At 41.9% G+C, this 27,222-nt stretch overlaps 1 protein-coding gene across 2 annotated transcripts in view; it reads left to right on the forward strand.

Moving 5' to 3' along the window:
* The window catches only part of pdzd2 (PDZ domain containing 2), a 457,654-nt gene that overhangs the window by 275,207 nt on the left and 155,225 nt on the right, over positions 1-27,222 (forward strand). For both annotated transcript variants that reach the window (XM_073064257.1, XM_073064259.1), the window contains one exon: positions 13,981-14,431. In XM_073064257.1, the coding sequence (XP_072920358.1) occupies positions 13,981-14,431 (451 nt within the window). The remainder of the gene's footprint in view (positions 1-13,980; positions 14,432-27,222) is intronic.

Consider the following 27,222-nt stretch of genomic DNA (forward strand, 5'->3'; position numbering starts at 1 on the left):
ACTGTACATCTTTAGATTGTGGGAGGAAATCAGAGCACCTTGAGAAGACCCACGTGGTGACGGGGAGTATATACGATCTCCTTTCAGACCACAGTAGGCTAATGTAAAGTGTTGCGCTAACCACTATGCTACCGTACTTAATGACTCCAGAATCTTTATTTCTTGACATCATTATGCTACTACGTCTAATAGCTCAAGTGTAATTATTTCTGGAGTTATTCATTATCTCAGTTGACTCACATAACTCACTTTCTCTCATCGGCACTTTGATTCAGACACTGTGTCATGCTTCAATCAGCAGGCACTAATAATATCATAATCTCTGTTCTTAATTCGAAAATAGTAGTTCTGGCCTTCCACCCAGATGGGGCATTTTAGTTCCCCACCCAAAAGTACACCAAGCCCCCTCTCCATTCTTTACATCAATGATCATTCTAGTGTTGCACCATTCATTGTTTATAATTGATTGTGTTTCAAAGGTGTTATTTGTTGATTATGATTGGATAACTCCAAATTGTATAGAAAGTAAATAATTTTCATATCCAATTACCTTCAGATTATTTTAAGACAAAAAATTCAATTTGATTAGTTTTAATGCTTCCCTAAAAATTTTTTTTTTAGTTACAGAATTGAGACTTGCAAACAACAAATTGCTGGAACTTGATTGGATGAGTTCCCAAGTTGCAAGAATATTTGCTAAGGGGTTTACACGCAGAGGACACCTTATTAGGTACATCTGTACACCTTCTCGTTAATGCAAATATCTAACTAGCTAATCACGTGGCAGCAGCTCAATGCATAAAAGCATGCAGACGTGGTCAAAGAGGTTCGGTTGTTGTTCAGATAAAATATCAGAATGTGGAAGAAATGTGATCTAAGAGGCTTTGATCATGGGATGATTATTGGTGCCGGAAGGGGTGGTTTGGGTATCTCAGAAACAGCTGTTCTTCTAGGATTTTCACATACAAGTCTCTATAGTTGACAGAGAATGGTGCAAAAAACAAAAAAAAATCCGGTGATGGCAGTTCTGTGGATGAAAACGCCTTGTTAATGAGAGAGGTCATAAGAGAATGGTCAGACTGGGCCAAAGTGACAATAGTTCAAGTAATTATGCGTTGCAACAGTGTTGGCCAGAAGAGCATCCCTGAAGGCACAACGTGCCAAACCCTGAAGTGGATGGGTTACAGCAGCAGAAGATCACGAACATATGCCCAGTGGCCACTTCATTAGCGACAGGCTGTACCTAATAAAGTGGCCACTGAGTGTATTTATGTCATTAAATCTTGGGAATCAACCTAACTGAGCAGATCAAATACCCATTATACCAACTGCTCAGTGACTATCCCACTGATTTCGTTGGACGGTCATTCTATCTGGTCGTCCATATGTTATCTAGGTGCTGGTGAGAAATGAAAGACAGTGTAGAATTAGCATGCATCCTCAGCAAGATGGCACCAGCAAACAATGCAACAAGTGGCAATGTCCTGCTAACTGTTCATGAAACTGCTTCTTGCACTTCTTTCAAAAGTGATTCTACTACTAAGCAGTGTGCAATTGGACCTGTGATTTATATTTAGATGGTGTATTTTGGGGCTGATTGAGCAATCTGGCGCTTTGCTGTACCTGAGGAAGTTTGATGAGATTTGGGATGGAGGCCTGATAGCCTGGAGGAGGGTTGCGAGCCCATGATCCACTCCATTACTTCTCTCTGATTGAGGCGTCGAGCAAGGATGAATGAGAGCAGAGGACGGGTGGATGTTTGGCGCCATCTGTATGTGCTGAACCAGTCTTCCTCTTCTTCTGGCTAACTGCTGCCAAAGGAAGGTGCAAGAGTCTTGGGAGGATTGATCGGCAAGGCTGTGGACTCACTTTGGAGGACTTTAAAGTTCATGTTGCATGTGTTCCTGGATTCTGGTTACTTTTTTTTTGCTGACTTTGAGCCATTTGATCAGGGGAATCGACGCTGACTGGGGAGTTTTGGTGAAGAATGGTCCCTTGGCCTGCATTGGCTGGCAGTGAGGCACTGAACGGAACTAAGGTGAGTACCACTGCTTTGGTGTTTGCTGCTCTACGTGTTGTTCACTGGCTTTTTGCCGCTTGCGCAATTTCTTCTTTTTCTCTCTCACGCATTGGGTGTTTGATATTTTCTTGAATGGGTTCCACGGTGTTTCTTTGTTTTGTGGCTGCCTGTGGGAGGACAGATTTCAGAGTTATATTCTGTATATGTACTTTGATAATAAATGTACTTTGAATCTTGTAGACCAAATCAAAAACCATACCAGATCCTCTGGCTGATATACAGAAAGTGTAATTGTAATATATTTGGCTGTTGATTTAGAGCTTTAAGAAAATGGGCGCTAACAGAGGAAATAGCAAAGCATGCAGGAGTATTTAGGCCTTTCAAAATAATTGATTACAGATTTTAGTGAACAGTAGTTGACATGGACAACCATATGCTTCCTTTTGCTGGCATAAGATTTAATTTATATATGTAGTGCACGCTAAGCAATAAGTGGGATTTTATAAATAGTGGAAATTCTGATACACTGATCTAAAAACATCACTTGCTTTTGCTCTGCTGTCTCACCAAGTTGTTGAAACGCCTGAGGAACACAGACAAGAGAAGTCTCAAGTTAGAAATGTGGACCCAGAAGTTCACAGATGGAAAGGCAGAGCAGGGCACAGTAGCCGAGGAGGAGCACTCTGTTGGAAAGTCATATTAGTCATGAGATTCAAAGAGTTTCACACACAGTGGAGCAGGCCTACCATCATAATCACTAGGCTTTTTTCAGTTTTGAGTTGTTTCCTAAAGTGGACCTGCTCGATGTGATTTCCAAGCATTGTGGTCCATGGACTAGCACCTGTTTCAGTGATGGCAAAACAAACTTTTCCATGAAGAGCTGGTGGTTTTAGGCTGTATATCATTAGTTGAAATTATGCACTGTTCATTAGTCCATCATAAGTTTGGAAGATCCTGAAGGAAAGTCAAATAATTTGAAATCCTTGCAACATGTCCTTGATTTCAATTATTGACCATTTTATTTGTTGGGAAGTCGGTCGACCAGACCTTTAGCCGTTGTGCTATTGATGAAATTTACAAACCAGGCCAGTTGGAAGTTCATTGAGTATAGGCTCTTTTGCAGAAGGACATGACAATTTCTTCTCACATTGAGCAGCTTCACTCCATCCATAACAGGCAGTATTTCCTAGTGGCCAGCCATTTTAATTACAATCCCTATTCCCTTTCTGACATGTCAGTCAATGGCCTCCCTTCGTGCCATGATGGGGCCACTCTCAGGCTGGAGGAGCATCACCTCATATTCCATCTGGATAACCTCCAAACTAATGGCACGAACATCAATCTCTCTAACTTCTGATAATTTCTCCCCCTCCTCTTCCCTCTTCTTCCATTTCCCCTCTCTAGTTCCCCTCTTACCTCTTCTCAACTGCCTATCACCTCCCCCAGGACCTCGCATTGTTCCATTTTTTCATATTCCACTCTTCTCTCCTATCAGATTCCTTCTTCAGTCCTCATGTATGTGAAGGATGTAAGGAATAAAGTCAATTCAATTCACTTTACCCTTTCCACCTATCTCCTCTCAGCTTCTCACTTCAGCCCCTCTCTGCCACCCACCTGGCTTCACCTATCACCTATAGCTGCTCGTCCATCCACTCCTCCCACCTTCTTACTCTGGCTTTCTCCCCCTTCCTCTTCAGCCCTGTTGAAGGGTCTCAGCCCAAAACTTTGACTGTTTATTCCTTTCAATAGATGCTGTCTGACCTGCTGAGTTCCTCCAGCATTTTGTGTGTGTTTCTCTGGATTTCCAGCATCTGAAGAATCTCCTGTGTTCACAATTTCTTTGATGACCTACAGTTAATAGAAAAGAAATGAGGCTGTGTTCTCTGCAGGAAGTGTATATATTTGGACAGTGGCTGAAAGTAGACTGGGACTCGACTTTAATTCCCATGTGGTTAAGATTTACTGTTCAGCTTCAGGGCTGAAATTTGGTCTCTTGGTTTAGGAACTGAATCAGGCTTCAGCATAAGTCAGGAAGTTGAGGCTAGAAGTAGCAAATATTGGAACTGACGTGGCCATTTATTCAGATCCATAAGGTATAATGTCATGAACAGAGCAAGCACAAAAAGAGAAATAATGTTTGAGATCATGAAAAGGCAATGTGACTTCATTGGACATGTGATTAGGAAAGAAGAGTTAGAATGCACGGTAATTATGGGAAAGAATGAAGGGAAGAAAACAAGAGGAAGGCAAAGACAAATGATGATGGAGATAGCAGCCAGAGAACTGGAAATCAATACCAATGAATTGATCCACTTGACGTGAAGCAGGAGTGAGTGGGCCATGGCAGTCAAAGCTCAAACTGGGCGTGGAAGCTGATGATGATGATGATAATAGCAGTTAATTATTATAAGATCCCAACTTGTATTTCATAGAATTTCTATGTATTTTCTCTCCCATCACCAGCTATTCTCATTTCACAGACTCATAGAGCTATACATCAGAGAACTAGGCCATTTGGCCACATTTAGCCATATTATACTTGCCCCTGTTAAGCCCATATTCTTCAAATCAGTGATGGGGCAAGTCAAGTTATCCACTCTGGTTTAAGAACCTGGTGGTGTGAGTCCTGTAACTCTTTCCTGATGACAGCAGTGAAAAGAGAGTGCGTCCTGGGTAGGGGTGGGGGGTCCCTAATGATGGATGTTGCTTTCTTGTGACAACACTCTGTGTGGATCTGGTCAGTGGTGGGGAGAGCTTTACCCATGATGGACTAAGCTGCATCCATTACTTTCTGTCGGATTTTCCATTCAAAAGCACTGGTGTTTCCATACCAAGCTGTGATACAGCCAGTCAATATACTCTCCACTGCACATTTGTGGAGGCTTGTCAAAGTTTAGATGTCTAAGGAAGTAGAGGCACTGTTGTACATTCTTTGTAATTGAACTTGTATGCTGGGTCCAGGACAGGTCTTCTGAAACAATAACACCAAGGAATTTAAAGTTGCCGAGCCTCTCCAACTCTGATCCTCTAGTGAGTACTGGTTAATGGACCTCCTAATAATTCTAAAGTCCATAATAATCAGCTCCGTGGTCTTGCTGACATTGTGTAAGAAGTTGTTGTTGTGGAGCCACTCTGCCAGAAATTTAGTCTCCCTCTGATATGCTGATTTGTCACCATCTTTGATTCAGCCAACAACAGTGGTGTTGTCAGCAAACTTAAATAAGGTGTTGGTGCTTAGTCACACAGTCAGAAGTGTAAAGCGAGTAGAATATGGGGCTAAGCGCACAGCCATGTGATGCACCTGCGCTAATGGTGATTGTGGAGGAGATGCTGCTAATCTGAACTGACTGGGTTCTGCAAGTGAGGAAATCAACAATCCAATTGCACAAGGAGGTGCTGAGGCCAAGATCTTCAGGCTTATTGATCAGTTTTGGGAGGATATAGTATTGAATTGCAAGCCATAGTCCTGATCCTGATGTATGCACCTTTGTTGTCCAGATGTTCCAGGGTTGAATGAAGAGCCAATGAAATGGCATCTGTTGTGGACCTATTGTGCTGGTCAGCAAGTTGGAGTAGATCCAAGTCGCTATTCATTCAGGAGTTGATGTGTTTCATCACCAACCTCTCAAAACACTTCATCACTGTGGATGCAAGTGCTTCTGGACAGTAGTCATTGAGGCAGGTTACCACATTCTTCTCAGGCACCGATATAATTGAGGCCTGCTGGAAGCAGCTGGGTACTTCAGACTGCCAAAGTGAGAGGTTAAAGATCTCAGTGATCAATACAGGTCTTGGGTACACAACTAGGTACCCGATCTGAGCCAGATGCTTTCCATGGGTTCAGACTCCTGAAGGGTACCCTCACACGGCCTCAGAGACTGAAATCACAGGGCCGTGGGGGCTGTGGAAATTTATTATGGCTCCTCCATGTTTTGACGGTCGAAGCGAACACAGACGGCATTGACAACACGAGTGAATCTGCAGATGCTGGAAATATATAAAAACACAAAATGCTGGCAGAACTCAGCAGGCCAGACTGCGTCTATGGGAGGAGGTAGTGGCAACGTTTCGGGCGAAGGGTTTCGGCCCGAAACGTTGTCACTGCCTCCTCCCATAGATGCTGTTTGGCCTGCTGAGTTCTGCCAGCATTTTGTGCTTTTACAGAAGGCATTGAGCTCATCTGGAAGTGAAGCCCTGTTGTCACTTGACTTTATTTTGTAATGGGTGATAGCATTGAAACCCTGCCACAGCTGTCGAGCACACTTCATTGATTAAAGTGTAGTTCAGAATTGCCACTTTGCCAATGAGACGGCTTCCTGGAGATCGTACCTAGACCTTTTGTGGCTTCCTTAATATCACATCTAGACCTTTTGTAACTTTCTTGGTTGCCAGACTTGAAGGCTTCTGATGTGGCCCTCAGACTGTGAATCTCATGGTTCAACCAGGACTTCTGGTTGGCGAAGACTGAATGATTTTGTGAGGATATACTTGTCTACTATTTTTATAAAGTCCGTGACAACCAGGTGTGGGCAAAGGTAAGGTGAGTGGCTTTTCAAGGGCTAAATGAGGGGAAGGATCTGAGAGATGTAACCTCACCTAGTCCTTGAAAAAGGACCCAAAGGTTAACTTCTAGGTTGAGATGTTGGTAAGGAAGGCAAATGCAATGTTAGGCTTCATTTCAAGAGGAGACTATAAACACAAGGGTGTAATACTGAGGGTTTCATTGGTCAGACTGTACTTGGAATATGGTGAGCAGTTTTGGACCCCTTTTCTTACAAAAGATGTGCTGGCATTGGAGAGGGTCCAGAGGAGGTTCACCAGACTGATTCCAGGAATGAAAGGGTTAATGTATGAGGCGTGTTCTAGAGTTTTGAAGAATAGGGGGAGACTTCAATGAAACCTATTGAATATTCGGAAAGGACAAATGTTGATGTTTCCTATAGTGTAGGAGTCTAGGACCAGAGGGCACAACCTCAGAATAGAAGGATGTCCATTTAGAACAGAAATGAGGAGGAATTTCTTTAGCCGGAGGGTGGTAAATCAGCATGAAAGGGGAAGATGAAATATGCCTTGCTGATTAACTAACCTTGTGTTTATGATTAACCTTCATAAATGAAGCCATTACTGGAGGAGATGAAAGGATCAGATTAGAAGGGGCTGGGATATGGCTGTGGGTCACAGAGACGTTAGCAAGGAGAAAGAGCTAGAGGATTGAAACCTGTGATTAAAAATGGAAAATCCTTAAATACTCGTGAGTAACAGATCTTACGTTTCGTGCAAAAGGCCATTCATCAGAAGGTCTGCTTATTCCAACAAGTGGATATACTATGCTCCCACTACAGTAACATTGGATGTTATTGATTTCTAAACAGGGATAGTGACAATCCGAGCAGCATTAGGAATCCTAGAGGTTTTAAATAAAGAACATCACAAGGATGTGTGTGACCTTAGATGGAGATAAATTAGAGATGATAAAACTGAGTAGTGAAGTTCAGACTTTTAAGGAGAGAAATGAATCCAATTTTATAGTGGAGACAAAAAAACAATAGCATGAATTAGAAAAAGATGGTTGAAAAATAGACATGGCCAAAGCAGAAGCTGCTGAATCTTAAAAGAAATGGGCTATCATATGAGAGCTGTATGAAATGTTGGTTAGACCACAGCTGAAGTATTTTTTTACAGTTCTGGCCACCGCAGTACAGGGAGGATGTGATTCGTCTTTAGAGGGTGCAGGAAAAAAATCATAAGGATGTTGCCTAGACTGAAAACCTTGAGTTATAAGGACATAGGTTCTGGAGTTTAATAAGATTATGAGCCCTTTTAACAGGGTTCTGAAGTCTAAAATTAGACAGCATGGGATTAAGGCTAAAGGGGAAAGGGATCTGAGAGTCAGGTTTTTTCAGGCAGAGGGTTGAGAGTGCCTGGAACGAGGTGGTAGAGATGTACAATTACAATGGTTATAATTTCACAGTTCGTTGTCTTTTATACTCTGGTTGTCTGCCCTATTGGGTGCAGTCTTTCATTGATTCTTTTATGGTTATTGGATTTATTGAGTATGCCTGCAAGAAAATGAATCTCAGGGTTGTATATGTTGACAAACAATATGTAAATATATTTTGGTAGTATATTTGAACTCTGACCCTCTAATTTTTAAATTTTTCTCCTTTAGAAAACAATCCACACCTTTATTCAAAGTGCATGGCCACACACTTCCCTACACTGTATTCCATCTGCCCCTTCTTTGCCTATTCTAATCTATCAAAATCTTTCTGCAGACTCCCTGCTCCAGCCACTTATTTTCGTATCATCTGCAAAGTTAGCCACAGAGCCTTCAATTCCGTCCTCCAAATCATTGACATATAACATGAAAAGAAGCAGTTCCAAAGCCCCCCTCCCCCCCCCGCCCACCCTTATTCCCACTCACTGATAGTGAGGTTGGGACGAGTGCAGAGAAAGTGGAGGGTAGTACCTTCAGAGTTCCAGAGAGAGTGGAGACCTTTGGCCCCTTCCTCTCCTGCTGTTGCAGTTGGCTGCAGACCAGCCTCCAAGCTTGTGCCTTTTACTCTTCAAAAGTGAGTTCTCTATCATACCTGCTTGTCGAGTGCTAAATTGGTAGCGATCTTCAAACATTGTGGGTTGCATTTTGAAATTCTTTTCCAAAATCCCTCTACTTTGCTGCTACTTTGATCACTGAGCTTAACCCATTAGTTTTGCTTCACAGTATTTACTATTCAGCATCCTGCAAAAAAAATTCCTGGGATATTTCATAGAGACCTAGAGCACTGCAGCACAGAATCAGAATCAGATTTATTATCATGTGACGTGAAATTTGTTAACTTAGCAGCAGCAGGTCAATGCAATACATATTTGGAAGAAAAAAAAATCTTGTTCAGTATACTTTATACAGTATACGTATATTGAATACATTAAAAATCATGCAAAAAAAACAGAAATACTATATATTTTTTTAAATGAGGTAGTGTCCAAGGGTTCAATGTCCATTTAGGAATTGGATGATAGAGGGGAAGAAGCTGTTCCTGAATCACTGAGTGTGTGCCTTCAGGCTCCTGTACCTCCTACCTGATGGTAACAGTGAGAAAAGGGCATGCCCTGGGTGCAGGAGGCCCTTAATAATGGACACTGCCTTTCTGAGACACTGCTCCTTAAAGATGTCCTGGGTACTTTGTAGGCCAGTACCCAAGATGGAGATGACTAAATTTACAACTATCTGCAGCTTCTTTCAATCTTGTGCGGTAGCCCTCTCCCCTTACCAAACAGTAATGCGGCCTGTCCATGGTACATTTATAGAAGTTTTTGAGTGTATTTGTTGACATACCAAATCTCTTCAAACTCCTAATGAAGTATAGCCACTGTCTTACCTTCTTTATAACTGCATCAATCTTAATACCCAGGAACTTGAAACTGCTCAATCTCTCCACTTCTGATCCCTCTATGAGGATTGGTATGTGTTCCTTCGTCTTACCCTTCTGGAAATCCACAATCAGCTCTTTCATCTTACTGACGTGAGTGCCAGGGTTTTGCTGCGACACCACTTCACTAGTTGGCATATCTCACTCCTGTACGCCCTCTCGTCACCACTTGAGATTCTACCAACAATGGTTGTATTGCCAGCAAATTTATTGATGGTATTTAAGCTATGCCTAGCCACATAGTCATGGGTATAAAGAGAGTAGAGCAGTGGGATAAGCACGCACCCCTGAGGTGCACCAGTGTTGGTCGTCAGCGAGGAGATGTTATCACCGATCCGCAGAGATTGTGGTCTTTTGGTTAGGAAGTCGAGGATCCAATTGCAGAGGGAGGTACAGAGGCCCAGGTTCTGTTACCTGTCAATCAGGATTGTGGGAAGGACGGTATTAAATCTGGTCCTTCAGCCCATCAAGGCAATGCCAAATTCCATTCCCCTTGCATTCAAGTACTATTCCAAACTTCTCAAATCCACAGCTACCGTTTTTGCTGGCAGCTCATTTCACACTCACACCAACCTCTGAGTGAAGAAGACTCCCCCACACAGGTGGGGAATTGTATAATTGCAGGACTCTGCAGAGAGTGGTGCGGATAGCCCAGCACATCTGTAGTTGTGAACTTCCCATGATTCAGGACATTTACAAGGACAGGTGTGTAAAAAGGGCCCAAAGAATCCTTAGGGACCTGAGTCATCCTAACCACAATCTATTCCAGCTGCTACCACCTGGGAAGCAGTACTGCAGCATAAAAGCCAGGACCAACAGGCTCTGGGACAGCTTCTTCCACCAGGCCATCAGCCTGATGAACTCACGCTGATTTGAGTGTACTCTATATTACATTGACAGTTCTATTTATTATAAATTATTATAAATTACTATGATGGAGATGTAACATAAAGAGTTTTACTCCTCAAGTATGTGAAGGGTGTAAGAAATAAAGTCAGTTCAATTCAATTCAATTCCCCATAAATATTTTATCTTTCACCCTAAATCTCTGATCTCCAGTTCTACTCTTAACCAATTTCAGTGGGAAAAAGCCTACTTGCATTAACCATATCTATAGCCCTCATAACTTTATACACCTATGTCAACTTTTCCCTCATTCTTCTATGCTTCTGTGAATAAAGTCCTAATTTGTTCAGCCTTTCTCTATAACCCAGGTCCTCAAGCCCTGGCAAAATTCTTGTATGCTGCAATGTAAACTCCCCCATCGCATTCCCATTACATTTTCCAAGTGCTAAAGTATTCAAGTTCTTATTGTTATATAAAGAACTTGGCTTCCTTAAGGTTGCATAAGCCAGGGGTGGTAACGGGGATAATCTGCCATCACCTATTAAAGGCTCCCAATGGCATGCTTCTCAAATAGCCTCTAACAACCAAGTCCAGCTGCTGGCTTTCATTTGTGGCTTAGCACCTGAACCCGATGAAACAGTTTCTGCTACTGGGAGAAGGTGGTAAAGGCTGGTGCCTTAAGACCAGTTGCTTTGGGCAGATGGGGCTCATCAGCAGTGATGGCAGCTCATCTATGAGAAGGGAAACTGATTCATTTTTTATTTATTTATTGAGATACAGCGCAGAATAAGCCTTTTCTGCCCTTTGAGCCACGCCCCCAACAATACCTCGATTTAACCCTAGCCTAATCACAGGACAATTCACAATGACCAATACCTACCAGCTGGTACATCTTTGGACCGTGGGAAGAAACTGGAGCAGTCGGAGGAAACCCACGCGGTCATGGGGAGAACGTACAAATTCCTTAGAGGTAGCGGCGGGAATTGAACCCGTGTCATCTGTACTGTAAAGTATTGTGCTAACCACTACGCTGCCTTAACATGCCGCCCCATCTCAAACCTCTGCTGCCTTATACCCAATCATGGGGAAGGCTTCAGGGGTAAATCCTGAGGGAAAAATTTGGAGCTGGAGTACCTAAGGCAGTCCTAGATTGAGTTCAACTCCTGCAACGCTGCTGGTGCCAAATTGTATAAGTCTCTGCCATTCCTTTGGATTCAGCTGCACGGAGAGGGAAGGCCTTACATGGGCATAATCTTGCTCTCCATATTGTGCTGCCCTGGGTTGCGTATCACATAGACAGCTGAGACGCAGCATCCACAGTCGACCCAGACCAGTGGAGGGCCTCTAAAATATTGTGCGCATATCAATAGAAGCAATTCCATTAAGTAGCGTCCAGCTGAGAATTAGCAGCCTGCGATCATTGTCCTTGGTAACCAATTTCAGTTCTCTGCATACATTTTGTGTTTATTTATGTACTTTTTCACATAACTTCCATAAGGAAGAATTTTTATTCTGTATCTCAAATATTTGGTAGTAACTTGTTAATCTCCATCAGATTCCCAGCAATCCCCTTCCTTGTCTCTGAAAGCAGACCAGGAGCCAGCCCCTTTAGCAATATGGAAGATTTTCTGTGAACGGTCTGTTGTTAAATGATGGGCAGTGGAAGCTGCACTAGGATAAAATCATGTGAACTTCTTGCAAAGTGCTTCTTTTACAAATTAGTATTCTTGGTATGAAACTTTGGCTGCAGGAAGCACACGTAGGGAGTGAATCATTGTTGCCTGTGGCTATTTTTGGCTGAAGATCCATTTTTTTTTACATTCCTGGAACCAGCAAGAGGATTAGTGACCTTAATTAATTTATAGTCATAAGCTATTTATAGACCCCCTCAGTGGTACCTGTCTTTAATCTCAGAAGGACTCTGAGAGCGTTAAGCTTGGTAGAATTCCTGAATAAAACATTTCATTTCATGAATGTATTGCCAAATCATGAAAGAGAAAGGATGAGATGAGTATTCAACCTTCCTCTAATTCAGTCCAATGAAATGAGTTCCATTCCATATGCCAGATCCACATCACAGGAATTCTGACCTTATCTGGACTGCAATCAGCTGCAACAGATTATACAACAATGAAGACAGTTCACTTTTAGAGTCAATTCTCTTGTCTTGATGTGCCAGAGATATGTTTGGTTCTTTATTGCAGCAGAGTAAATGGAAAAAACTGCTTTGAGTACAGGAGAATAGGAATTAGACGGCACGGTAACAGTTCCTTTGGTCCTGTGAATCCATTCCGGCCGTTGTAATGAGAGAGTGGAGGGACTAGGGTTGTTTTCCCTGGAGGGAAGAATGCTGAGGGGTGACCAGTCTGAGATGTACAATATCATGAGGGCATAAATGGGATAAATAATGAGAAAGTAAATGGTCTTTATTAATCCCAGTTTCCCACACTCAGACTTGTATGCTATTGAGCTTCAAGTGCTCGTGTAGATACTTAAATATCATGAAAAAAAGCTGTCCCTACCTCCACCTCAGGCAGATTCATAATCGTTGAACACTACAGCCCAGAAACAGGCCATTCAGCCCATCTAGTCCATGCTGAACTATTAATCTGCCTAAAGTGAGTACATGTTCGGCACAACATTGTGGGCTGAAGGGCCTGTATTGTGCTGTGGGTTTTCCATGTTTCTATGTTTCTAAAAACAAATACTTAACAAACACAAGAAATTCTGCAGATGCTGGAAATCCAAAGCAACATACACAAAATGCTGGAGGAACACAGCAGGTCAGGCAGCATCTATGGAAATAAATAAACAGTTGACATTTCGGGCCGAGACCCTTCTTTAGGACTTTAAGTGCTTAGCAGGTCTGGCAATATATTCCTCTATTCCCTGTTTGTTCCTTGCATGTCTATAGGGCCTCTTAAACATTGCTATTGTATTGCTTGAAGGTTACTGTTGTGGTATAAGAAGATATTTTGTTGCAGGTTTAATTAATGTTTTATGCATTTTTATCAGTGAGACATCCACATGACATTTGCAATATTTTGTTGGATGTAAGTATGGTGTCATCGTGATCATGCTCACTTTATAATAATTTACCATTAGAAGTCAGTGAACTTAGCAGCAGGAGGTGAGAATTATCCTTGAGCAATACCATCTAGATTCCTTTAAGTGCCAGAGATGGTTTAGTGGGAACTCTAATTCACATATGCAATTGAGTGGGTTACACAACTAAGCAATCATCATCATTCCCTTAGCAACAGACATTGGTAGTGCTATGTTAGAGTGGTTAACCTTGAAAGCAATACTGTAGGAATAGTTATTATTCTTAATATTAGTTATTAACTTATTTCAATATTACTAAGATACTCTTAAGGTCTCAAAGTCATTCAGTTTTTGGTTCAAAACAAATTCTATCCATTCCAGCAACATACACAGAATGCTGGAGGAAATCAGCTCGAAAGGTCGACTGTACTTTTTTCCATAGATGCCGCCTGACCTGCTGAGTTCCTGCGTGTTGTGTTTGTTTCTTAGATTTCCAGTATCTGTAGATTTTCTCTCATTTCTACCTATTCCAGCATGTTTGGACCAGTTGGTTATTTTGGTTATACCAAGTACCTGAAGCATATAAAGGCTTGAAGATCGAAATATTTATTTGACGGAGGCAATCTGCTTTTATTACAGTTACCTGGCTGACCAGTGCTGGAATGGCGGATGTGTCTACCTGATCATGCTCCGTCGCATCAAACGCAAAGCTCCTCTTCCTCCTTCCCATGGCAGCAGCGTTGAATCCAGGGCAGGCAGCAGCACCTCCGATCCGAGCAGAAGTCCCCAACAAAATGGCAAAAGGACTCGGAAGTTTGGTGTTGTCTCCCGTTCCTCCCTAAACAGGGACAGCCGGGAGAGCCACGACTCTGAGCAAGAGAATGGATATCACATGTCTCTGGAACGTGAGTGTTCGAAAGTGGAACCAATGGAGCCAAACTGCAGTTCCAAAGATGCTTGTACCACAGCTGAGCAGGACACTGAAAAGCAGCTTAATAATGAGACTTCCAGCCTATCAACAGTACAGAACAGAACAAGATTTTCGGAAACTGGGAAAAGGGACTCGAAACAGAGTGAGCACTATTCTCAGGTAAGATGGATTTCTAAGCTCTCTTTTTGGATTAAAATGTTTCCTTGAATGCCCTCTTTTAATTTTAGTAATTGTATTTTTATTTCTTAATTACATCATTGCATAAACTAAATAATCAACAACTTAAACTCTTGGTGCAGATCTTCTACCGTGACTGAACAATTGATACAACCTGCAAGTTAACTGTAAAGGAATCCTGCACAAGGACTCCCAAGTCCCTTTGCACCCCAAAATTTCTAAATTTTCTCCGTTTAGAAAACAGCCTACACCTTAATTCTTTTACAAAACAACATGACCATACGGTTTCCTACACTGTATTCCATCTGCCATTCCTTTGCCCAATCTTCCAACCTGTCCTAGTCCTTCTGAATACTCTCTGCTTCTGTGACAGTAGCTGTTGTTCTACCTGTCTTGGTATCATTTGCAGGCTTGATCACTGTGCCATCAGTTCCTTGATCCAGATCAGTAATGTTTAAACTGAAAAGTTAAAATCCCACACCGACCGCTGCAGAACTCCACTTGTCTCTAGCAGTCATCCTGAAAAGAAGCCCTTTATTCCCATTCCTCAACTTCTGCCAGTCAGCCAGTCTTTGGTCCATGTTAGTATCCAGCCTGTAACACCATAGACCCTTGTTTAGCTGCCTCGTGTGTGGCACCTTGTCAAAGACCTTCTGAAAATCCACCAAGTAAGTAACACCCCCAACTCTCCTTTTTCTAACCTGCTTGTTAATTCCTGAGAGAATTCTAACAGATTTGTCAGGCAAGATCTCCTCTTAACAAAACCACACTGTCTTTGTACTATTTTATCATATGCTCCAAAATTTCATCCTTTAAAAAAACAGGTTAAAATCTTACCAACCACCAAGTCAGGCTAACCAGCCTATATATCCTTTATTTTACCTTCTTCTCTTCTTAACCTTCTCGATAAATCATACTGAGAAAAAGTTCAATATATTACCTATCACTTAAAATTATTAAAACATTCAGTGTAAAAAAGTAAAAGATTTAAACTTCCTTAAGAAATCAAGTATAAGCTTGTATTTGCCTTTCTCCTGGCAGCCAGTTCTCCCATTGATTTCAGAAGGTGCATGGTGTTTACATCACAGAGCCGGAAAACCTGAGCAACCCCTGAGGAGTCCAGCTGGGGTAGCACATAAGCCCCCACTGAGCAGTAATTTGCAATACAACTTCCAATTGGGAATTGTAGCATTATGGATATAACCACCTACAAAACCATTATGAATCTCAGTGGAAGATTTCATTCTTCATCTTCATCACTCAAGATGCACACCTGTACCTCTTCCACCACTCACAGATGGCAAATGTTGCCACATACTGTTCAATATATTGCTTTCTTGACATGGTATACTGAAGCAAAGTACCTTTGTAGGGAAATTTATTTATGTATTAGGTGTGAAACTTCAACTTATTTCAAATAATTTTGAATAACTGTTGATTTCTTCAGTAGATTCAAGTTTTAAATCTCTTTCTTCATAACTGTAGTTCTGTTTAGTCATTGGAGTGATACACTCAGTGACCACTCGATCAGGTACCTCCTGTATCTCATAACGTGGCCTCTGAGTGTCTATTCATGGTCTCCTGCCGCTGTAGCCTATCCACTTCAAGGTTTGATATGTTGTGTGCTCCCAGATGCTCTTCTGCACACCACTGTTGTAACGTGGTTATTTGAGTTACTGTCACCTTCTTGTCAGATTGAACCAGTCTGGCCATTCTCCTCTGACTTCTCTCGTTAATAATGCATTTTCACACACAGAACTAGAGCTTACTGGATGCTTTTTATCGGGTTTTTTTGCATCATTCTCTTTAAACTCTAGAGACTGTTCTGCGTGAGAATCTTAGATCAGCAGTTTCTGAGATACTCAAACCACCCGCCCGCCTGCCACCAACAATCACTCCATGGTCAGTCACTGAGATCACACTTGTTTCCAATTCTGTTGTTTGGTCTGAACAACAACTGAGCCTCTTGACCATGTCTGCATGCTTTTATGCACTGAGTTGCCTCCACATGATTGGCTGATTAGACATTTGCATTATTCTGTACACATTCTGTTCCCCTAATCTGTATTCCTGCATTATTCATTGAAATCAATGAGACCTCAGACCCTGAGATCATCGATGCAAATGATGCATTTCACTGTATGTTTTGATATACATGTGACAAATAGTGCTCATCTTTTGTTTGTCTGTTTGGAATTGCTCGCTTTTCCAAGCAGAGACAACAAAACAGGAGTGTAACTGGCTTTGTAACAGAAACTCATTTCTCCTGCCCCCTACTGGAACTTCTGCTGGATTTACTGCATGTTGGTCACGCAGTACTGAGTGAAGCTTGAACCAAACCCAAGTTTTCACACCCCAAGGCACTGATTACATATTGTCCTAACAGCATAGCACCTGCAGATGAAATTCTTGCTGCATTTTGTAGGGTGTAATCTTTAAAATTAGGTCTAAGTGATAAGTAGTAATTGAAGGTAGTCTGAGAGACAAAAACACAGAGTACAATTTGTTCAGTCCAGTGAAGTATTAAGCCTAGAGGATATATAACCATCCAAGAATATGTTTTGTTGCTATGTATCAAGGAGACAAGGTGACATTTTGTACTTCCAGAATTATTTATTAGTATATTTATGCCATTAATGATGTATTACTGCACTGGTGTTTTAAATACAAAGGAGAAGGGACCACCTGTTACAGTGGATCTCTATGGAAGTAATCTCTTTGCTGTAACTTGTAACGTGATTTATTTTTATAGGAGTCTTTGGAGTAGCTCATGCATGTTTTTTTGCAGTTGATGACTGTTGGCATACACTATGCCCAATATTGAGTGCTAATTCATTACTGAGTTAAAAAGCAACTAATTCTCTTTAAGTTCCTCTTGAGGTTAAATTCATGACCTGTTGTCTCAAAATGGCCTAGCTTAATTATTTTTTAAATTCCCCTGCACCTCCAATATTTTTATAAATAAGAAATGTAATTTATTGGAAAAAATCAAAAGCAAAATACATATTTAACTCCCTCTTTATTTAGTCATTGGGTATTTTAATTCCCTAGTTCCTGGGAATTCCCAGATATTACCAAGGGTGCAAATATACTGGAAAAGTTGAACATCAAATGTCATTTCTCGTCAACTAGAACATGGAATAGCACAACACTGGAACAGGCCCTTCGGCCCACAACATTGTGGTAACCTAATTAAATTAGAAATTAAATGGCCAACTAATCACAGTCTCCATATCCTTCCATTTCACTCACATTCATGTGCTTAACTAAACATCTCTTCAAACTCTCTAATGCAGCTGCCTCCACCACTACCCCAGGCATCCACCACTCTCTGTGTAAAAAATACTTGCCCCTCACATCTCCTTTGAATTTACCTCTCGCACCTTAAATGCCCTCTAGTACTGAAGTATTTAATTGTCAGATATTTCTCATCTAAAGCATAACGTTAATGGAAGTAGTGTCTTGTCTTTTTAGTTAAAAAAATAATAGTAATGTGATTTAGATGCCAGCAGCACACATCTGTTTCCCACTATTTACCAAAATCAGCTGTGGTCAATGTGTACTGTATTAGCACATCTGAAGAGCTTGGCATTTGCTACTGGATGTAAGCTGATTAATCTTTAGTGGATTAAATGCATTCCCTTCAAATTCCAAACCATTTTTGATTACATTTCTGTGTCATCAGTATTTGATTATAATCTATGTTTACTTCTGTGTGCCTTTTGTACATTTAGATTTGGCCACACAGACTCATCTCACGTAGGCTCTTATGGCCGACATAGAGAGGAAATGGTTTTGGCACCTGATTAAATTCCAGTTGATCCTCCTGCCAAGAAATGAAAAGCCAATGTACTTACCCACCTTGCTATTCCACTTTCTTGGGTTTTGTGCTTGTGCCCTCTGGGAGGACTGAAACAAAGTTTCATCTGTTCTGAAAGAATATTAGTTTCCATGAGTCACCTCAAATGGCAGTGTGTCATCTGAAGGAAAACAGAAAATGCCTGAGGTGCTCAAGAGGTCAACCAGCAGCTCAAGAGAAACAAATAGAGTCAATCTTTTAGACCAGTGATCTTTCATCAGAACCATTTTGATTGATTTGTGGTTTTTGATATCTTTGCAAAGGATTATTTAAATATTAACTAGGTTTTCTTAGGAATTCTCTGAAAAAAGATAGAACTAAGAGAAGTACTATGCATTTTATTACCATAAATGTACATTTTTATCAGCTTAGTTTTACAGTGTTGAAGTTTAAAATGTTTTGTCTAACCAGGCATGTCATACAACTAAGACTGCCAGCAAAAACTAGTCATAAGAGAAAGAATTAGCTTATTCAGCCCATCGAGTCTGTCATTCATCATGGCTGATTTATGATCCCTTTTAATCCCATTCTCCTGCCTTCCCCCATGACCTTTAACACCCTTACTATTCAGACCCATAGCGAGAATCGTACCACACGGTATGCTTATTCAGAAACTCAGAAGGCTTGGGATCCAGGGAAGTTTGGCCAGGTGGATTCAGAATTGGCTTGCCTGCAGAATGCAGAGTTTCGTGGTGGAGGGAGTACATTCGGATTGGAGGGTTGTGACTAGTGGTGTCCCACAAGGATCGGTTCTGGGATCTCTACTTTTCGTGATTTTTATAAATGACCTGGATGTTGGGGTAGAAGGGTGTTTTGGCAAACTTGCAGACAACACAAAGGTTGGTGGTGTTGTGGATAGTGTTGAGGATTGTCGAAGATTTCAGAGAGACATTGATAGGATGTAGAAGTGGGCTGAGAAGTGGCAGATGGAGTTCAACCCGGAGATGTGTGAGGTGGTACATTTTGGAAGGACAAACTCCAAGGCAGAGTACAAAATAAATGGCAGGATACTTGGTAGTGTGGAGGAGCAGAGGGATCTGGGGGTGCATGTCCACAGATCCCTGAAAGTTGCCTCACAGGTAGATAGGGTAGTTAAGAAAGCTTATGGAGTGTTAGCTTTCGTAAGTTGAGGGATAGAGTTTAAGAGTCGTGGGGTAATGATGCAGCTCTGTAAAACTCTGGTTAGGCCACACTTGGAGTACTGTGTCCAGTTCTTGTCGCCTCAGTATAGGAAGGATGTGGAAGCATTGGAAAGGGTACAGAGGAGATTTACCAGGATGCTGCCTGATTTTGAAAATATGCATTATGATTAGAGATTAAGGGAGCTAGGGCTTTACTCTCTGGAGAGAGGGAGGATGAGAGGAGACATGATAGAGGTAAACAAGATATTAAGAGGAATAGATAGAGTGGACAGCCAGCGCCTCTTCCCCAGGGCACCACTGCTCAGTACAAGAGGACATGGCTTTAAGGTAAGGAGAGGGAAGTTCAAGGGGGATATTAGAGGAAGATTTTTTTACTCAGAGAGTGGTTGGTATGTGGAATGCACTGCCTGAGTCAGTGGTGGAGGCAGATACACTAGTGAAGCTTAAGGGACTACTAGACAGGTATATGGAGGAATTTAAGGTGGAGGGTTATATGGGGGGGCAGGGTTTAAGGGTTGGCCCAACATTGTGGGCTGAATGGCCTGTACTGTGCTGTACTGTTCTTTGTTCTTTCTTGTTTAATCAAGAACCTATCAACCTTCACCTTAAATATACTCAATGATTTGGCCTCCACAGCTGTCTGTGGTAATGAATTTCACAACCCCCCCCCCGACTAAATCCTCCTCGTCTCTGTTCTAAAGGGGGACTGCCTTCTATTCTGAGGTGTGCCCTCTGCTCCTAGACTCCCCCACTATAGGAAACATCCTCTCCACATCCACTGTATCTTCTTTATCTAATTTAAGAAATTGAGAGAATATACTGTATATGTCTGTTCTGATGTCAAATAGTGCAAATTAATACAAATAACTTTGTCAATTTGTTTGTAAACACTTTGGCTGTTGAGCTGCCCCAACTCTTCTAAAGTAAGCTCAGCATGTCACTGGTAGAAGTAGAGCAATCACTCAAGTTGAGTGCGATGTTCTCCTAAGGCAGGAATTCCCAACCTGGGAGTCCATGGATCTCTCAGTTGATGGTAAGGCTCCACAGCATAATAAAGTTTGGGAACCGCCGTCCTAAGGGGTTGTCTGTTGGAGGGTCTTCAGGTGCCCCCTTCGCCAAGTGATGGTTGCCATGGGACTTAATCTGGGTGGATTCCATTAATGGAGAATGCCTTTTTGTGACTTTGTTTAACATAGGGAGGCTGATGCATGGGCAGCCACCAAAGGGTTCTTGACAGATTAGGATCAGGGTCTAGTGGCATGGAATGCAAGATGGCTGGGGTCTCCTCATTGCTGCAGCCTTTCTCTGTCTTCACTGCTATTGAAGTATCATCACTTTCCACCAGCTCTACCATTGAAGTCTTGGTTGGATTGCTCAGCTCTTTATCTGGAACTTCCCCCTTGACTTAGTGCCAAGGATGATCCTATTAGGAGCTGAGCTCCAGAGAGCTTAAACTCCAGATGGCATCGCTCTTGGGGGTCTCCAGAACTCACAAGCCTCTCCACCATGACAAGGTGACGATCCTCAGAGAAGACTGGTGATATCCTCAGAAAACAACTTAGTTTGGTGAAATCAATTGTTCCCAGTAGTTCTGAGATTCTCCAACCAGGGTTATAGCAGAAGGCCTTCTGGAATGTCATATCACTTGTATACACTCAGTGGTCACTTCATTAGGTATCTCCTGTCCCTAATAACATGTCCATGGAGAATATGTTCATGGATTCTGCCCTTGTAGCCCATTCACTTCCAAGTCTGATGTGTTGTGTGTTCAGAGATGCTCTTCTGCTCACCACAGTTGTAACGTGTGCTTACTTGGGTTACTGTCAGCTTGAACCAGTCTGGCCTTTCTCCTCTGACCTCTCACATTAACAGGGCATTGTTGTCCACAGAGCTGTCTCTCACTGGATGTCATTTGTTTTCTTTGCACAATTTCCTGTAAACTCTAGAGACCATTGGGCATGAAAATCCCAGGAGATCAGCAGTTTCTGAGATACTCAATCCATCCCATCTGGCACCAACAATCATTCCATGGTCAAAGTCACATAGATCACACTTCTTCCCAATTCTGATGTTTGAACTGAACCTCTTGACCACATCTGCATGCTTTTGTGCATTGAGTTATTGCCACATGCTTGGCTGATTAGATATTTGCATTAATGAGCAGGAATGTGTACCTAATAAAGTGGCCACTGAGTGTAACTATCACATGCAAGGTACAACTGGATTTCTGATCCATTACTACCAGTAAAGAATGTACATTTGCACCAATAAAATCTGTGGTGCTTCTCTTGGTTCTATATTATCTTATTAAAGCATCTGAAAAAATCTTCTGAAAATCTTTTTATTATCTCAACAAGAATATATCGAATTTTATTCCATATGGTGAGACCTTCACAGATGCCAAAAATCTTTCAGAGTTTAATCGTCTCCAAGAGTCAGTCAGCTGCAGTCTATTCAAATAAGACCCCAGTTAAGCTGTTGAAAGAAGTACACTTTAAAAAAATAGCAAGCTGCCTCTTTGCAAAATTAATTATTGTGGAACTACATTGACAAATGAAATTTAATCACACTTGAAGTGGAATTGCAGAGATCTCTTTTCATTATCTGCAGTATTACAATTCTATTAGCTTTAAATTTGATAAAGTTTATGTTACAATAAAATCAATGATAATGTTATTTTTGCTTCACATTAAACATTAAACACTACAAATAATTTGTGGAGATTAGCAACCCTTCAGTTTCAGTATCTGGCAAAATAATATTTACTTTATGCTTTGATCTAATTGTTGGGCATTTCAGATGGCATTATGTTGGATCCTTTCTGTTGATACATTAGCTTCATGGAATAATTTGAATCTTTCAAAGCCATTGAAATTTGGTTCCATTATATTCCTGAATCTTTCTACCAGTCCACAATTGATTCCTTCTTATTTGCAGTCAGTGACTGCCTGATACTTAGCTGAGGCCAATGAAGTTACTCTCCAAACTGTGAAGCACCACATCAGAATACTGAAACATATGGGGAACCCATTGTTCACAGCAAATCTGCTGATATTCTCTGTAGGCCAGACTTCTGCTTCCACTATGCGCCTCGTGCCAACTGTAATAAGCACAGAGAGGTCCAAAACAACTTCTTGGAGTCAACTCTTCATCATTGGCATTGTTGATTTTGTAAGCAATGGTCCAATTTTCAGCCCATTTTACAGTTACCTGGGAATGATAAAACAAAAGTAGCATAGCAGTTAGTATAATGCTATTACAGTACCAGAGACCTGGGTTTAATTCCACTGGAGTCTGCAAGAAGCTTGTACAGTCTCCTGTGAATGCGTGGGTTTCCTCCGGATGCTTTGGTTTCTTCCCACATTCCCTAGAGCTAGGGTTAGTACAAAAAGGGCTAGTAGGATGGGCCATGATTGGAGTAAAGTATAGGGGGGATGCCAGAGATAAGAATTTTACAGAGATAGAGAGAGAGATGGGTGTGTTGAATGCCCTGCGAAGGGTCGTGACAGAGGCAGATACATTAGGGACATTTAAGCAACTCTTAGATAGGCACATGGGTGATAGAAGAAGAGGGTTTTGGAGAGGGATGTTAGAGTAAGTTATAAATGTCGTGGGCCGAAGGATTATACTGTGCTGTAATGTTCCATGTTTGTTGGTAAATTGGTAACATGAGGTGCAATTGGGTGATACAGGCTCGTTGGACTGGAAGAGCCCGTTACCATGTTGTATCTCCGAATTTAAAAATATCTATATTTTTGTTCTATAACTCAGAACACTCTCTCCATGTGTGTGTGAGCTGGAACTAAGCATTTGCTGCTTTCATCGAGGATTTGCCAGAGTCTGTCAGGTGCCTTGATGAAACCTTAAGAAAATATGCAGCCAACAAATTTAACCCATTCTTATGTGGTCAGTAGGCTTTTGGCTGCTGCATTGAATTACATATAAATATTAGAAATTCAGCTGTCCCATCTTGCTAATTAGCAGGGAGTTTCAGCAGTTGTGATCAGTTCAAATGATGATTAATGGACTTGTGTAATCTGGAGTGTGGCCCATCCATTGGTCAAGGTCAACCATGGATGTTGTATCCCAGTTATCTATGTTGTTGGTGCAGTGCTTGTCTGTGGCTGACAAGACCAATGCGAGTGTGGCAGTCTTTGTCAGGAAGGTCACATCTATAGATAGCCTCAGCGCTACTGGAGATGCAGTGTTTCTTTCTTTGTCTTCTGCTGCTTTCAGGAATTTTTCCTCGCCTAACTTAAGACATTCTTTCAGGGTGCTTCTCCACCTGGTGCAGTCAGCTGCAAGTCCCTCCCAGAGCTCAATGTTGATGCCCAGTGCCTTCATGTCCTGCTTGCTGTTGTTCTCTTAGTGCAGTTGCAGGCAGCAATTGGTTCTCTTGCCTGAAGCCGGCTCACCATAGAGGATGTCTTTTGGGATGCTGCGGACATGACCCAGCCAATGCAGCCCACGCAGCTTAAGCAGGACGCACGTGCCAGGGAAGCTGGCATGAGAGAGAACCTGAGCATTGGTACTATGCCGGTCCAGGAGATGCCCAAGACACCTGAGATGGAAGGTGTTGAGCCTTCTGTCCTGCTTAACATATCTTGCTGCTTTCAGTAGTGCTCTGGTGACACAAGTGTTATACATTGCCATCTTTGTTTGACTTGAGAGTCTGGAGTTCTCCCAGACTCGTGTGGTGAGAAAGGCAAAACCTGTTGCATTTCTGTATCCAAGCAGAGATTGTCACTAACAATGGATCCCAGATATGTGAGCTGATGAACAACAACCAGTTTGTAGTTATCAGTGGTAATGACTGACAGTACCTCCACGTGTTGTACCATGACATTTGTCTTTTTTAGTTGGACAAAATCATCAACAAACAACATGTCTCTGATCGTAGCCTTGCACACTTTGATTTTGGCTCTTAGGCAGTCAGTTTAAAAAGCCTGCCAACTGATATAGTGTGCAATGCCAAATACGTGCCTCAGGAGATCCCGAGGAGCGAGAACACAGCCTTGCTTAATGCTGCTGCTTATGTAAAAGGGCCCTGAAGAGCTGCTGTTGTACTGCATAGACCCTTCATGTTGTTGTGGAAGGATCTGATCGTGCTCTGCAGTCTACCTTAGAGAGGATCTGAACAAGCCTGTCTCTGCTGACCGAGTCAAGTGCCTTGGTAAGTTCAATAAACACAATGTAGAGGGGCTTCTGTTTTCTGCACCTCTCCTGGAGTTGGCAAAGTGAGAAAACCTTTCTCTTTCTCTAATTCTGGAAATGTATGCAGGTCTATATAAATCAAATACATTTTCTCTCACACAAGAATCTTGTGCTAGGTGCAGATTTGACCCTTCTTCTCTTTCACCTGTAACCATATAACCATATAACAATACAGCACAGAAATAGGCCATCTCTGCCCTTCTAGTCCATGCCGAACGCTTACTCTCACCTAGTCCCACTGACCTGCACTCAGTCCCTACCCTCTATTCCTTTCCTGTCCATATACCTATCCAATTTTTAAAAAAATGACAATATCAAACCTGCCTCTACCACTTCTACTAGAAGCTCGTTCCACACAGCTACCATTCTCTGAGTAAAGAAGTTCCTCCTCGTGTTACCCCTGAACTTTTGCCCCTTAACTCTCAACTCATGTCCTCTTGTTTGAATCTACCCTACTCTCAATGGAAAAAGCGTATCCAAGTCAACTCTATCTATCCCCCTCATAATTTTAAATACCTCTATCAAGTCCCTCCTCAACCTTCTACGTTCCAAAGAATAAAGACCTAACTTGTTCTCTGTAACTTAGGTGCTGAAACCCAAGTAACATTCTAGTAAATCTCCTCTGTACTCTCTCTATTTTGTTGACATCTTTCCTATAATTTGGTGACCAGAACTGTACACAATAACTGTACCGTACCTTGTAATCAGGGTAAATCATTTCCAGTTCATTTCAGAGGAGAACTCAGTGTGGATCTGCAAAATCTACCTCGTGAGGGTAGGAAATGGTGGGATAGGTGAGTGGATAGTGTGGGAGCTGGTGAGCTTCCTCTGCCAGAGTTCTGTTTGCTACACTCCTTCGACGATCTTTTCAATGCTATCCCAAGTGCTTCTTCAATATTTGGAGTGTTTGTGAGCCAGTGAATCATAAGGGTAATTAGAAACATAATGCTTTCTGAAAGAGGCTTTGAAAGCATCTTTGAATCTTTCCCTCTGTTCAGCTGGTAATCTTTCGCCATGACAGATCTTGGTACAGAGTTTTGGGAGCTTGCTGTTGATATCAGTGTAGTGAACTCAGCATACTGCCCGACCTGCTGAGTTCATCCGGCTTTTGTACGTGTTGATTTGACCACAGCATCTGCAGTGTACTTTGTGTTTGATATTAGTGTAGGCTGCTCATCAGAGTCAAATCAGTGCAGTTAGAGCCTTAGCATCATAGAGTCAGAGGTAGAAGTTCATAGAGTAATGCAGCATGAAGCCAGGCCCCTCATCCATGGCAACAGTGGTGCCTATCTACACTGGACCCTCTGTTCCTTTCCTATCCATAAAAGTGTCCAAATGCTTTTTAAGTACTTCGATTGTACCCACTTCCACCATCTGCTCTGGAAGATTTTTTTTCATATGCCCATGACACTCTGGAAGGAAAACTTGCCCTTTAGATTGCCTTTAAATCTTTCCTTTCTCACCTTAAGCCTATGTGTTCCGGTTTTCGATACTATAAGACCATAAGTCTTCTTTACCCTTAGATAAATAATGTGACTATCTACACTATCTATGCCTTATAATAAGGTCACACAAAGCCTCTCAAGCTTCAGTGAGAACAATCTGTGCTTAATCATTTTCTCCCTGTGAATAAAGCCCCCATTCTGGGTAAGGTCTTGGCGATCCTATTCTGCACTCCCCATAGTGCCACTGCATTCTTTCTACAGTGTGATAAGCAGCATTCCACACAATATTCCAAGTACAGCCCAACTAATGTCTTGTACAACTCCAACATGATGTCCTAACTCTCAAGCAAGTGAAATGCCTTCTTCACTACCCTAACTACTTTTTTTTGTCATTTTCAGAAAGCTATGAACTTGCATCTCAAATTCCCTCTGTGCATCAATGACTCTAAGGTGCCTGCACTTACTGTATACGTCTGGCAAATATTAGATGACTCAGAGTGATACCCTCATATTTGTCTGGATTAAATTCCATCTGCCTAAGTTCCTAGCTGATTGACGACCCTCTCTGATTTTGAACAAATTCCCTCACTGTCTACAACTCAACTAATTCATGCTGTCAACAAACTTACTTAGCACACCACTGGCACTCTCATCCAAGTCATTTATATGCAGTCAGTGGCCACTTTATTCGGTACCTCCTGTACTCACTGTAATAAAGTGGCCACTGAGTGTATGCTCGTGGTCTTCTGCTGGTGTAGCCCGTCCACTTCAAAGTTTGGCGTGTGCTGCATTTAGAGATGCTCTTCTGCAAACCACTGTTGTAATGAGTGGTTATTTGGGTTACTGTCACCTTCCTGTCAGCTTGAACCAGTCTGGCCATTCTCCTCTGATCTCACTTATTGAAAAGGCATTTTCACCCACAGAACTGCCGCGTACTAGGTGTGTTTTTTTTTTCCTTTTTTATGTCCTTCTCTGAAATCTCTGGAGACTGTTGTGTGTAAAAATCCCAGGAGATCAGCAGTTTCTGAGATACTCAATCCATCTCGTCTGGCATCGACAATCATTCCACAGTCAAAGTCACTTAGATCACATTTCTTTCCCATTCTGATGTTG

Source organism: Hemitrygon akajei, chromosome 13 (genome assembly GCF_048418815.1).
Source record: "Hemitrygon akajei chromosome 13, sHemAka1.3, whole genome shotgun sequence".
Taxonomy (NCBI): domain Eukaryota; kingdom Metazoa; phylum Chordata; class Chondrichthyes; order Myliobatiformes; family Dasyatidae; genus Hemitrygon; species Hemitrygon akajei.